Source organism: Macaca nemestrina, chromosome 5, assembly GCF_043159975.1.
Source record: "Macaca nemestrina isolate mMacNem1 chromosome 5, mMacNem.hap1, whole genome shotgun sequence".
Classification (NCBI taxonomy): Eukaryota; Metazoa; Chordata; class Mammalia; order Primates; family Cercopithecidae; genus Macaca; species Macaca nemestrina.
The window spans coordinates 182,102,994-182,118,436 of record NC_092129.1 but is presented as its reverse complement, the minus strand read 5'-3'; the positions used below and the strand labels follow the sequence as shown (position 1 = coordinate 182,118,436).

The 15,443-nt window shown below is 37.1% G+C and overlaps 1 protein-coding gene across 3 annotated transcripts in view; it reads right to left on the bottom strand.

Moving 5' to 3' along the window:
* The window catches only part of LOC105487306 (GDP-mannose 4,6-dehydratase), a 635,071-nt gene that overhangs the window by 492,534 nt on the left and 127,094 nt on the right, over positions 1–15,443 (bottom strand). For all 3 annotated transcript variants that reach the window (XM_011750748.3, XM_071097732.1, XM_071097733.1), the window contains exon 4: positions 14,476–14,585. In XM_011750748.3, coding sequence (XP_011749050.1) covers positions 14,476–14,585 — 110 coding nt within the window. The remainder of the gene's footprint in view (positions 1–14,475; positions 14,586–15,443) is intronic.

Sequence of the window (15,443 nt, the reverse complement as noted above, 5' to 3'; positions counted from 1 at the left end):
AGAAACTGAGAGAAAGAGAAAAGAACCTCCCACAAAATGAGAGAAAGTGTATCAAATCTATCTGAAATCATTCCTCAAGAAATACAAACTATGAGCAATACATTTATGAACATATGTGTTTATCTAAAATAAAGACATAATCTGTAGAAAAGAGGCAATTAAATTTAGCGCCAAAATTGAACTTTAAGGCATTTATATTACATACATTTTCCCACTATTAACACTTCACTGAAAAACAATGGCCACATGAGAAAATATACTTCGTGATTACATGCAATCATCTATCAATTTAAATAATTTTAAAAGTATCTATATATGTTTAAATATTTTACATCAGATAAAAGAAAGGACAATTTGGACATAAAGGAAAATCTAAGTATCATAAGCACAAAACTTTGGTACTTTAATCTCAAACAACAGTGTGCACTCTAGTTTATTAATCAACAGGAACGCTACCTAATTAACTATGTTAAAGTTAATGTAATTAAGAAAGACAAACAAGGCAAGTATTACTTAAGCTATTATTATACTATACTGGAAATTTTTCAGATATCTAAGATTTTGTAAGATGTAGTCACGTAAACAAATGTAAAGCCATTATAAATTAAAATTGTTTATAAAATGCCAATAAAACACTGAAGTCCCCTATAATTCATACAAAATCTATTTTTAGAGTTTAAAAAGGGCATCAAAAACTATAAAGTGTATCTTTTTAAAAGCCCATTTAAAAATTATAAGGAAATTGAAAAACATGTTATTAATTATCCAACATTTAATTATTCACGCAAAATATTTATAAAACATTGTCAAGGAAAATAAATGTTCTAGTGCTACTGATATGAAGAAAATTAATATACTGGTTTTTTAAAAAAGTTTTACAACAATATTCTTCAGTTAGTAAGCAACACAAATCACTTAGATTTGCCTGCCTGAGACACGATTCTTTTGAAACCAAGCAATTGAAGGAAATGGTGTTGCAATACTGTCCTTTTAATGAAAACCGTGGCAGTGAAAAGGTCACATAAATAATCTGCACGATGTTATTCCATTAAGAAAGTCACAGTCTAAATCTAAGGACTGCCAAAGAGGGGCTAAAAGTGTAAAAGAAAAAGTACGCAGTCACCTGCAAAATATATTATATTCTGATTAAAAGTTGTTTTTAAATAACCTTTTAATCTAACAGCCATTTGTTATCTCAAAAATGACTTATAAAGAAATGTTTATGTAATTGTGACTAATTCAATCATCTTATACCCTGGTTTTAAGAAACACGTGATAATGAAAGTTCAACTTATAAAATTCCATTTAATTAATTAAATTAAAAATTCACAAAATTGCAGGATTATGTGTTTAGACATCAGAATTTTCTTTGTTCTTGTTTTCAGACCACCTACACTACTAAAAATATTAGGGTAACACAGATAATATCTGTGCATACAAACTAAAGTTAACACAGTAGACTGCTTAAAACAGAAAAACTACATATATATCTTCTTTTCCTACTGATATGACAGAGTATAACCAATTAATCATTAATAAGTAACAAGCAGCAGCCAGAATATGTTTTATGCTTCATTAAAACAACATTGAGGCCCATTACAGTACACAGCAAATGATGCTGGAAACCACCTTATACCCCTGCAAACCGCATTCCCTTCTAACCTCATTTGGTGGAAGCAGCTAGAGGGTGAATGGCAATATACTCTCAAGTAAGCTTTTATTAAGTATGAGAAATAAATTATATTAAGTGTTATTTTTTGAACTCAGAAATGAGGGAAGGGGTTGTTAAGATATCAAATTTACTAAGAAAATAATTATGTGAGAAATAAGTTGCTGTCACAAGAGAGACTTGCCAGATACTGCTTTTAAGCACGTTGTTATACACACCTTTAGAATAAATTTTGTGACCCAGAGATTAGTCTGTGGTACTAAAATTCCTGAGAGTAGACCAGAAAAAAAAATAGAGGGTAGGAGAAATGTTTTCCTAAACAACGTTAGCATTACTCTAGTGGCATTAAGCCCTTATTTCGTTTATAATTAGTAAGATACTGAGGTATGGGATTGTTAAGGACGTGTTATAAATTGCTTTTCTATAACTCACTTCTGAATCTCAGTTTCTACTAAATATGATTCTACTTCATTAGATCCTCATGACTGTGATCTCACCAAATGCAATTCTAAAACTTGAAAATTACCTTGGAAATTTGTGAGAAGCCACAGAAAGGTCCTCGGAAGCATGCACATATTAAATATTAATTATAATGATGACTGTCATCTTTTATAGTGATTATGTCACTATTTAGGAATGCTAATTAAGATATAAAATGACTTGTTAATAGCAAATGCATTCTTAAGCAATATATTTGTACTTGTGCACTTAACAGCAAATCCAGCATGGGGACTGAACCATAATAGACTACAGTTCTATTTTCTAAAATGCTGACATTTGAGCAAATGTTCCCATGGAATGTTTGCCTGATTCGTGGACTGACATTTCCTCTTTGTAACTTGCTTAACTAAAAAGGAGACATGCAGGCCAAACTCCACAGTGCCCGCAGGCAGCAGGCCATTGCTGGCCGCTGAAACTTGTGCGTGGTTTCTCTTTTACTTCCCTCTTGCCCTACTGCCCCTCAGCCCTTCACTGTCTCTTTATTTTGACATGCATATTATCTTAGCTGATTTCAATCATCTTACAGGAGTGGATGACATACCTTAAAAGATTAAGCTTTCCCACCTGGGATTTGTCCAGAAATTCAGTGTATTACAGCTTCCCAGAGCCTTCTTCATTCTCCTATATTCTTGTGTTATCAATAGTAGCTTTCTTTCTTATTTTATGTTTAAGTACGAGACACAGGCAGCTATGCTGATGGAGTCAGTTTGTACTGTCACTCATCTTTCATTATAACTGCAAGGTTCACTTCCTTTGTCTAATTCTTTGCTGCCATCTATGTGTATAAAAGAGCACAACATTCTTAAACACACCAGAAACTTCCTCTGTTTCAAAAACAATCATGTCTCTAATCTAGAAAGATGAAGAAGGAAGCTTTAGGAATTATTTGCTTCCCTACTCAAACGTAAAGCTTATCGGGAATTTCCATTTCTTTCTCTGTGAAGCAAATTTATAAAACTGAAAAATGACTGAAGGTACATTATTTAACATAATATTATTGAACATACCAACAGATTTTTTCCATTATTGCTGTTGATAAATTTTAATCTGGAAAATTTGATGAACTTTTGAAACAGCTGAAATTTTAAGTCACTTAAGTAAATAATTCTAATAAGATAAATTAATTTTTGCTAAATTGCAATCTAAATATCTTGCCAAATGATAGAGTGAAATGATCACTAAACCAAAACACTTTCATAATATTTAATATAAAGCAAATGCAAAGCAAACAGATAAAAAATTATTTACACACATTATTTAAACAACCAAGAACTCAAATATTGTGACATAGCAATCAACTAACCTCTGTCAAATCTTCAAACACTTCTTCTCTAGGGAAGACGGAGAAATCTATCAGACCACACTGAAGAGCCTCTCAGCCTCCACTTTAGGACTGACTATACTGGCTCTGAATTGTCCTAAGATATGTTAGTGTCAAACAAATAGAAAGGCACTCTAGTGTGAGCCATATGGGAATGTTAAACAAAAAAAAATCCTGTCCCCTATACCATTTAACAATTAATCCATGCAATCAGGGTAAAGACTGGTTATTTACCATCAGTACTAACAATATGGGTTGACAGTCTTGAAGAATGTCCCTAAAAGGTTTATTTTTGTCAATACTACTAATTTCTAAAAGATTTTGCTGTTATATATTTAAAAAAATAAAAACCTGGCACCAATGAAATATATGGAATGGGAGTAGAAAGGAAACTCAGGAAAAGGTTTTTTTACCCTGATACACCAAACAACGTAAGTTAGAAACTACTGCCTCTTCTCTATCAACTCCCATTTAGAATAACCGCATAATGGCTATCAACACAATATTCCTCTTCTCTGGTAAACAGTTCATTTTAATTATCAGCACTAGAACCATACACAAGTTGAGCTAATTTTTCAGGGTGCAGTATTTTCTAAAGAATTAGTCTTCTAATGATAAACTTAACAGAGTTTTAACATGCCAAACCAAGACTTGAGGCATAGTTTCTTATACATGAAGCAAATTTAAATTCATTGTGGATTACATTTTAAATTAACATTTCCAAACTATGAACATATTATGTCACTTTTTAAAAAGTAAAAGTGATACCTACTAATCATTCATCTTCGATGTTAGACATTTTTCAAAAAAATAGAAATTTGATACATTAAAACCATTTTCATATGATTTATTTCTTGCTGGCACTAGTAAGGTATCCAATTAATGATTTACAGTAGAAAGTACCAGAAAAAATTCTTACACATTAAATTTTTTGAACTAGAAAAGGTTTCATTTTATTTTACTGTACCAACTTTAAGGATCCAACTTTAACAAAGCAAATTTTATAAACTCCACCTATATGTAAGGATAAAGTAGAAATCATATTTAATATCAAGCTTTACTATGTATTTTAAAAGAGGTATTAAGTTCAATTTTTTTAAATATACATACAAATTTTGGGGCTGGGGAGATACATTATGGTATTAAACAAAGTATCATTTATGTCTTCACCTTAATTTACATAAATTACATACTGTAATTTAATTAAGAATCCTGGCCAGGCGAGGTGGCTCACACCTGTAATCCCATAGCACTTTGGGAGGCCAAGGCAGGTGCATCATCTAAGGTTAGGAGTTCGAGACCAGCCTGGCCAACATGGTGAAACCCCATCTCTACTAAAAATATAAAAATTAGCCAGGTGTGGTGGTGGGCGCCTGTAATACCAGCTACTGAGGCAGGAGAATTGCTTGAACTCAGGCAACAGAGGTTGCAGTGAGCCGACACGGTGTCACTGCACTCCAGCCTGGGCAACAGAGCAAGACTCTGTCTCAAAAAGAAAAAGAAAAGAAAGAAAAAAGAAAGAAGAAGAGAAAAGAAAAGAAAAGAAAAGTTTTACTCACAATATATTTACTAGCTTACTCTGTGCCCACCATTTTTATAAATAGCATCTAGAAATTAATATTATGGTAAATATGTACAGTTAGCTATTTGTATTAATTTTAGCTTAATATATATAAAATAATGTTGCAATACTAAAATAATGCTACTTTGGATTTTATTTAGTAAACAAGCCACTATTTATAAATACATTAAGGGTAAAAAACCCAATAAGCATACCTTTGTGTGGTCTACTAATTAATTATGAGCAAAATTCCAAACATTATTAGCTGTTATCAAAATTACAATACCACCTAGATCTAATAAAACAGAACAATCTGTTTGAACAGGGAGAGGAGAGCTTTCATAGAGTGTTCTCTCTCATATAAATTCTTAATGGACTATAAAGGACTTTTTAAGTGGTTTTAGATTTGAATTCAATTGCTCAAATCTACAACAGGCTTCCAAGAAGAATTTGAGCCAGATGACACACAGGCACCCACCAACAGCATACACTCCTGCCTACCCTGATAAATACAAAGTCAAAAGTGTTCAACTTCTTCCTAAGAACCATGGGAATAAACTAGTCATATTTAAAATAGTAGCATTTATTCATTATAAACCTAAACATGAAATTATAAAATGAAAAAGGTTTTGTATTGCAATTTCACCCTGTAACAAACAAAAGTGGCTACGAACTGTATTAAGTATCACAGAGGCTGTGTCCAAACAGGTAAAGGGACAACAGGACTGATCAGAAAGAAATGGGAGCTTATAGAACAAAAACAAACAAAACCATAATGTTACTTGGCCATAGAGGTTTGTTCCATCCACACCATCTATCCACAGCGATTAAAAGCATCCAGTCTTTGCTCCAAGCACCTACTCACTTTATCTGTAAGAGAGCTAATTCTTCTAGACGCAAAATGCACTACAGTATGTATGGATATTAGGTCTAAATGCAAACATACCTTATTAATCCTCAGGCTTTCAAAGTTGTACTCACTGCTCTAAGCATTCTGCTCATAAGAAATCTTTATTATTTGAACATTCATAATTTGCTAACAAACAAGTGATTTGTGTTGCTCTGAGCACATCTAAAAATTACATATGACAAGATAACAATGAGTTTTAAAACTCATATACTATCATAATAGCCTATATCGATTCATAAATCTACTAAGCAAAATAAGTTATCTTCAGAGACCTAATATGGAGTTACAGTTTGTGTATACTAATACATGGACAAAAATGTATTTTCAGTAATAAAGCAGAAATATTTATCTTTAAATCTTAGAAAATAGGTTAATTCACATTATATTTATATAACTGACAATTTCATTTAAAAATAAGTGTACAAATAGGAACAAGCTGCTCATTCTAACAACGTCTTCATTAAGAAATTGTAGCAATTATTATTTGCCTCCCATAGCTTTTAGGGAAACTAACTTACAAACCACCATGGTGCAGATATTCAAAATTTCAAATTTTATATTGAATTAAATTGTACTACCCTAACCAAAAAGGTGATTATCATTCCTGATGAGTTAGTACTGTGGATTTCTGTTTTCCATATATATTAATTTTATGTTAGTATCACTGATGTGCTAACACTGCACCTGGCATTGTTGAATTTGGGGATCTTCTAGCTATTCAAACACTCTTTCAAATGGTATTAATTATAACCAGTTCCCTCCAACAAGGAAAGAACAATGTTTTAAACTCAAACCTACTGCACCAAAACTTCATTTCACTGTAGTAAACAGTGGGAATGACAAGAGAGGTTGAATATAAAGCATCAGAGTCCTGTGGTATCTTCCCCTCATAGTTCAACAATACTGCCCGCCTCGGTCTTCTGAGCTTAGCAGTGTGACAGGAAGACTGAGTGGCATCATATCTGGGGTTGGAGGCTAGGTAGCGTGTGGCTGCTTATCAACTGCAAGTCCAGGTGGGCACCTGTGAAATAAGCGCTTAAGCTGGCTCTGTGCCAAAATCTCTGCCACTTGAGAATTTTAGCGCCCATCTGTTAAAAAGCAAAGGATCCAAAACATCACTTTTTCCTTGAGAATATGTCATAATAAGTTAACATTTTGGTGGCAGGAAATACAGTTATTTGAATGGGGAAGACATTCTTGCAATCATTTCGAACAGCAGCTAAGGCAAATGACAGGCCTCCGTCCCAGGCAGAAACAGCAAAGACGATATGTTGACCATGTAACCTGAGCCCACCCATTTCTCCACATAATTTGCCTCAAGTTAGACTGAACTGTGAGCAGGCAGCACACTGGGACTGAAGGGAAGGAGGACACATAGAGGCCAACGTGCATTTCCTTTCCCCCGTGCCCACTGCATTCACTGCTTGCCTACTTCATCAGGACTTGGGATGGTGAGAGTCCAATCCCAGGAGAGGTATTATTGGAGATAGGATGGTCAGGGGGCCTTACTGAGAAGCTGATGCTTAAGTTTGAGTGTAGTTAAGGGAATGAGACAAGTAGATATCTAGGGAAAAAGAGTTACAGTCAAGTCCACATACATGGGACCACAGGTAGAATCATGTCTTAAGGAAACACAGCCTAAGGCATGTGCTTGCTGCATGGATGAGAAAACAGAAGCATAAAAAGGCTAAGTGCCCTCTCAGGGTTGTGTAGTGAGCATGTGACGTGACCAGGATTTTAAGCCACAGAAAAGTCCAAGACGCAAGGTCTGGTGTGGACCCTGGAAGTTTTAGAGTTGTCCCAGGAACTGTGATGTGTACCCCTGATTTGATAACCTTGCCTGGTCCATAGTTTCTTGTGAGAACATTCCTCTCTTCTGCCCCATGGCAGTCGTCTATTCCAGTAGCGGCCATAACGTCTCCCCCCTGCATCCTCTGGGCACAGGGCCTGGTAAACGGCCGATGGCTGTATTCACGTGTTAACTCACTGAATGCTAATATGCAATTGTATGGGCCACAGGCCAGGCCCTCACACAAGTTTAAGGATGTTCTAACAGTTTCTCTTTACTTCTAACAGCAATAGCTATGCTCCCTGCCTACTCCTTACTTTCCTGCTCTACTGACACCTCACTGTGAGGCTCCCCAGGGTCCAAAATAAATAAATGAATGAGCAAGAACACAGAAGAACAGTCCCTCTCTGCTGTTTGCTCTGGGTTTTTAATAGGTTACTCCCTATCCTTACTATAATTACACAGTAAAGGGCCATGCTGTTGCAATTTTGTTTTGTTCTATAATTGGGTTAGTCAGGCACTAACCAGATGTTCAACTACAGACTCCCACCCTTCCCCAACCACCCTTCCCCACCATCATGCAATTCTCCCAGTGTATTTGTTCACCCACCCCCTTCCCTCATTTAGAACAGCCCCAAGAGGTTCAGGCTTCCTGGGGATGAATATGGGGGTCAGCTATTAAGGTATGGATTTCAACTCTCAGAACCACCAGGAAAATGTCTCTGGAGATGACAATTTTTTAGCTTAGGTAATTCAGTTGCTTGGGCCCTTTCCCAGGGGCCACAGATTTAATTCCCATGACTATTTTTATTCCCACCTCCATTCCTTTAATTAGCTTTTCTGTCTCATCCCTCCTCGATTCTAACTTGGTGTCAGGTCACTACTTGGGCCCCTTGACTCACAATCAACTCTGCTTCCTGACTGGTGTCCCAAGCTTAAAGTCCCGCGAGGAGGAGCGTTTAGACTCAACCCCTTGGGGCTTCCACAGAGTCTGCTAACTTGTCCCACACAACTGTGAGAGGAAATCTCAGCTCCTGCCACATGGTCATGCCCCAGTGTACCTCCCAGGCACTCATGCCTCCTAGCAGTCCTGAAACAAAATTAAACAAATAACTTACACAGAGACTTGAAAAGGAAAGTAATACAGATATTTAAAGGGTTAGAAAAGGAATAGAAAGTATGGAGTTATTCAATCTGAGTAACAGAAAGTGGAAGAAAGACATACTCATGGTTTGTAACACTGAGAAATAATTTGAAAATCCTTTTCAAAACTAAAAAAAAAGACTAAGTGACTTTCTGTCTCCACTAAAGACATATTCCACGATGGAATAACTGTCGTTTCTTTGAGAAAAATCAAGGCAATTCCAACATGGCACTGTGAGACAAAGGAAAGAAATACTGCACCAGGTTCACTGTAGAAAGATCTCACCAACACCACTACTTTGAAAATGACATTAAGATTATTAAAGAAGCTGCAAGAAATGGGGGACAAATCGAAAATCAGGACAGCAATTAAACAACTAAGAAACACTATTATACAGCAAAAGTACACAAACAAACCAACCACACAACCACAACAAAAAAGCAGTTTCTCAAAACGTTTTCTCCATCAAATGGGCAGGACTACAAATTGGATAATTTGTTCCTACTTGGATGATGTCATCATGCTAGGTTTAACTTCTTTTAATAACTAGTACATTTCAGTCATCTCTCACTTTCTCCCACATAAGATCAAACCAGCCTTTCAGTGACCTACTTCATGAGTCATAATTTTTCTGTTTATGATTCAGAAAAATGTCTTCAGTCAGTATTTCCCAGACTGCTGTGGGTTTATTCCAAGAACCAATTTCATCTTCATTGGTTTCCTACAGGAAACCAGACCAACTTCCTATTATTTTATTTTCCTTACTTTTAGCATACCCTAGCCCACATCAAATTAACTGGAAGTGAGAGTGATAGGAGACTTTACTCTGTACAAACAGAAGCCAACACAAACAATACCCAGTCTAGAAGTCACGGATTCAAATTAAATGCAAATATGTGCTAATATTAGAACCTTTTTTCAAAACGACACCAAACCAAATAACAAGAAATTTAATTAATCTTATGGCAAACATTACCCTATCAGAAGTAACTTTTTTGTCTGAATATATCTATGAATACAATAAATTCTACAAAGCTGATTAATACAGAGAAATTAACTATAAGAAACAAAATACGTATTTTTTTCATCCTAATTCCTTCCCTAACAAGCTACTAGAAAAAAAGCAAACAACTGCAACCCGCCATGGAGAGCCTTGGAGAGGTGAGGGAACACAGCAGCATGCCGCCAGCAAGGCAGGTGAGCAGTCTGTGCTCACACAGCGCCACCATCCCAAGCCCCTTCCCCACGCCTGCTCTGGCCATGATTAAGCCTGCCCACAGATCACAGCATAAACAGTGGTCTGGAACAAGGGATTTTGAAGGACATTCTAAGAGGCACTTGTACTCATACTAAGTACTCAAGAAGTATTTATTATCTCAGACTATGTACTATTCAGAAAAGGAGGTTTCTGAATATCAAGAACTTTGATACAAACATATATCAAATTCTCTTTCCATTCTTATAATTTCTGTCTGCAGACATAGTTTTGGGCTTTAAAAGCTCATTAAGTCATTAACTAGTACGTAACAGGATTATTTTACATCAAACTCAAAAACCTACACATTAAAAGGAGAAGGTATAAGAAGAAAGGATTTAAGGAACACATTCTATATGGATAAATCAAGAAACCTGAAACACAAGAACAAGGGTTCTCAAAGTGTGGTTCCCAGACCAGGGACAGCATCATCTGGACACATCCTAAAAATGCAAGTTCTAAGACCCCACCCTAGACCTAAAGAATCAAGGATTCTGAAGAGAGGCCTGACAACCCACATGATGCTGCAAGCTTTTTTTTTTTTTGAGACGGAGTCTCGCTCTGCCGCCCAGGCTGGAGTGCAGTGGCCGGATCTCGGCTCACTGCAAGCTCTGCCTCCCGGGTTCCCGCCATTCTCCTGCCTCAGCCTCCCGAGTAGCTGGGACTACAGGCGCCCACAACCGCGCCCGGCTAATTTTTTGTATTTTTTTAGTAGAGACGGGGTTTCACCGTGTTAGCCAGGATGGTCTCGATCTCCTGACCTCGTGATCCGCCCGTCTCGGCCTCCCAAAGTGCTGGGATTACAGGCTTGAGCCACCGCGCCCGGCTATGCTGCAAGCTTTATCTATCATATCCTCTCTTGTCCCTCTACATAAAAATTTCTGGAAAAAATGCATTCAACTTGCATTTCCCTTATAACCTCTCAACTTCTAAACCCCCGGAACACTGGCCAAGTTCGTCTGCCGCATCACTAAAATGTTCCTTTAAAAAGTAACAAATCCTCGCTGACCTAACTGGCAAGGCCGGTGACTCTTCCTGGTCCTCATTCTCCTAGCCTCATCCCCTCTTGCTTACACGGACCTAATTTCTTGACTGCCATGGCACAATCCCACCCTCTGCCCCCTCGACTTCTGTCATCAGCCCTACTCATCCTCATCCCACCCTCTCACTAGCAGCATGTTTCCAAGATTCAATCTTCAGTCCTCTACCCATCTTTCTCCAGTTACTACTTGGCATCATGAAGACTTCAAGAGCTGGCCGGGCGCGGTGGCTCCCGCCTGTAATCCCAGCACTATGGGAGGCCGAGGAGGGCGGATCACGAGGTCAGGAGATGGAGACCATCCTGGCTAACACGGCGAAACCCCGTCTCTACTAAAAATATAAAAAACTAGCCGGGCGAGGTGGCGGCGCCTGTGGTCCCAGCTACTCGGGAGGCTGAGGCAGGAGAATGGCGGGAACCCGGGAGGCGGAGCTTGCAGTGAGCCGAGATCGCGCCACTGCACTCCAGTCTGGGCAGCAGAGCGAGACTCCGTCTCAAAAAAAAAAAAAAAAAAAAAAAAAAAGATTTCAAGAGCTGAATATACACGTCTGTACCCTAGATCTCTCTCAAAACTCACAGCATATTTTAAGCTACTTTATAACCTGCTTCCCTTGAATGTCCTTCAAGTAATGCCAGTAAAATGTTTCCAAAAGGGAACTTATTTCTCCAATCCCACTCTGAAAGTTCCTCCTTGAATGTTGGTTTCTAGTACTGGTTCCACTGACCATCTGGTCCCCTGGTCACTGGAGCCCTGGGTTTCCCTCTTCTCTAGTGACCACATCAGTGCATAGAGGAGTCAGTTCCACCTGGCATCCTGTTTCGTTCCTCACTCCCACCCCCATTTCTAGTGACACCATTCTCATCCAGCAACTTCCTACCTCTTCTTAAGCCCTACCTCTAGACTCTTACCTCTAAAAGTCATCACTGAATGTATCTCCTCCCATTCAAAACATGGGTAGGCTGCCCAGGCACAGCCCAACTTCCTACCTGGCCTTACCTCACATTTCTCCTCATATTGGTTCTGCTCAGCTCATCTAGAATGTTCATGATGCTGCAAACATGTCCCAAGTTTTCTCACTTCTCTTTGGCTCATATTACCACCCCCATTTCAACTATTAGTTTCCCAGTATGTCTGTAATTGTCCTCCCTATACCTCAACACTAGAGCCAGTGTCAATTCCACCTTGCACTATTCATAATTGTCTCAGACGGAAGTTCTCTCTTACCCTCCTCTAAAGAATCAGACATTTGTGCGAATCACCCCTACTAAAGTTGAAACCCCCACAGCAGAAGTGTATCTGACATATCTTTTTGTGTGTACCATGCATGATACCTTGCATGACGTATGCACTCAGTAAATATTTGTTGGAAGATTAAACGACCTTACAAACCAAAATTCTCACTAAGAGTACCATTTCTGCCCATTAACTAACCATTAAGAAAAGCAGCCAAAATACAATAAAAACAGATAAACTTCACATGCGTAGCAATGTAGAGGGAATCAACTCAAATTGCCTATGATTTCTATTACTTACGGTACAACCACACCAGAATGATAACAAAACACTATCATGATAACTACAACTAAGAAAACCAACTATAACACATTTCTGAACTATAAATATGTTTTGGAGAAAGGAAACAATCAGCCCATTTAATACTAAAATGACAAGGGGAAGGTCTTCTATAAATAAACCTTTATAAACATTTTCTGCATCTTTGATTACAATTTTTAGCTCCTACAGGTGATAAACTATCTATGATTACAAAGGAAACTTCTTAATCTAAAGGAAACTGAATAACAGAATGTTCATTCCAAAACATTCTGTTTTGTCTGGAAGATACTCTCATGGCTGATCAGGAAGGTCAAGAAGCAGCCAGATGAATTATAATGTGGAAGATAGACTGACTACCTCAATTAGGGAAAAATAAAGTCTTCATTCCTGGAATGATAAAAAGTCACCGCTTCTCTATAGGAAAGAAGGGATGCAATTTCTCAAGCACAGTATGCATGAAAGACTTTCCAAAATGAAAAAAACACACGGAGAATCATTTAGAAAAATAGCTCTGCTGTAACCTAAAGACCCTGATACCTTTCACAGACTTGGGTGAAAGTCTGAATATAGAACAGAATCATCACAGATTAAGAAAAGAAAAATGTTTTTTCATAGACAACACAGACATGAGGTATCTTTATTCATCAATATGTAGCCATCCTTCAAGGTTAACATTTGAAAGAGATATGTATAATGAAGACTGACAATCAGTTATAAGATTGAGTTTATTGCTATGTTTCTCTATGTTCTCCACTTGGTTTCATTTTATCTAGTTCATGATTTCTTCCTTCAACAAGCAGAGGTATATAGAATAGGCATTTAGCTTCCATTCTATGCAAAATTGGGATACAGAAAAATAGCCAATCACCTAAGAAAAACTTTCTGAGATAAGAGTCCTGTACTTGTTCATTAAATAGCAACAACAACAACAACAACAAAGATACTCATAGATTTTCTGGACTTTTGGGGGGCTTTTATAACTTAAGAGTTACTTGCTTTTATTTCTAAGGTCCACTAACCATCCTGACTGAACAAGTATCTAAATAGAACTCCTATCATTTGTGGCTTCAGATTTCACTTATTCATGTGAGCAGGAGGACACAGCAACAAAAACTTGAATTAAGCAGATCACTAGAACCCTAAGGATGGGCCTGTGATGTTTACCGTGATTCCTTCCACAGTGCGAATAGAGGGGAAATTCCATATTGGCTATATCACACTGAGGAGGAGGGAGACTAAAAAGCTTTCTTCCAATGATTTTCACTATTCACAATTAAAAAGTTAATTCAGCTAATTTTAACATATTATTGGGACTCAAAAATATTCTCTCAGCCAGTAATTCAGCCACTACCAAAAACTGATATTAAAATAAAGGTTTTACTTAGTTATATCTTCCAACATTTTAACAAAACATTTAATTCACAATCTGTTATTTGAAATGGCAAAAAACACATCCATGGGGCTCACGGCTACAGGGAACAACCCAAAATAAACAAATACTGCTATTTCAATATTAGTGGTAAGGTTTTATTATATTGTTCAATAAAAGACAAGAGACTTTTAAAAAATCTATGAGTACTTCAATTAGGATTAATACTCAAACTAACACTGACAATTCAACTTGAAGACTAAGACCGGTGATTATATTACTGTACTGAGAAGCAACAGACACAAGTAAAATACAGAACACCACAGAAACATAGCCAGAGAAATCATAATGAAAATGCTTACTTTGACATGGCTCTGGGCTCCAAGGTTGTAGATCTCCGTGGGCTTTACTTCATTAATGATCTTCACAAGGCAGGTACTGTCAGTGAGATCGCCATAGTGCAACTTCATGTCTTCAGGATACAAAAACATACCATTAGATAGAGAAAAGCAACAGAAGCTCAATTTTTTAAAATATCAAAATTGATGTGCATATCTGGAAAGTCTGAAAACCAGGGTCAAAATGGAAATGCTGTACTGATGGTTCTGGAGTAGCAGAATATAACTGTAATCTTTAACCTAAATAATAGAAAGATAGCTACATAATGCCTATGTCTGTAAAAGATTTTGGTAGTAAACTCAGAGAAACTTTTTTTTAAAGCGTAGTATCATGAACATACGATACAATAACATATCTTAGGGCTCCAGGTGCTTGTAAGATGTGTTCTGTAAGAATGAGATTCAAAAAAAGAAAACATTGTGATAACATGTATATCATCTAAAGAAATCTATAACACTGATGATGATGAAGATGACTGTTTTCTTTAGACACTTTTATCTAGTAATTTTTAAGTACCTTATAAACATCAATCCGTAGGCCCTGCATGAATGCCTGATGTGGTGACACAACTGGTTAAAGGACAACTAGCCTATTTGACCTCCTAAATCTAAACAGATCCTTACACTGACTTCATTATACAAGAATTTGACACATGTGGAAGGGTGATTTACTAACTTGATATTGTCATCATTTTTACATAATATTGATCTACATCTAGATCCAATGGCAGGCCTGCTCTGACCTTTGCACAAAAACATGAGTTTCAAAGACAATGCACTTAATGACTTAAAGTGGAAAGCCTTTTACTGGAGACTACTGCACCATCTTCCTGATGCTGTCACTATCTATACAAGTAACCCAAACCTTCAAATATGCAGGGGTTGAGGGGTGAACACAAAACCAGATATGGTTTACAAGCTGAGTGTATTGT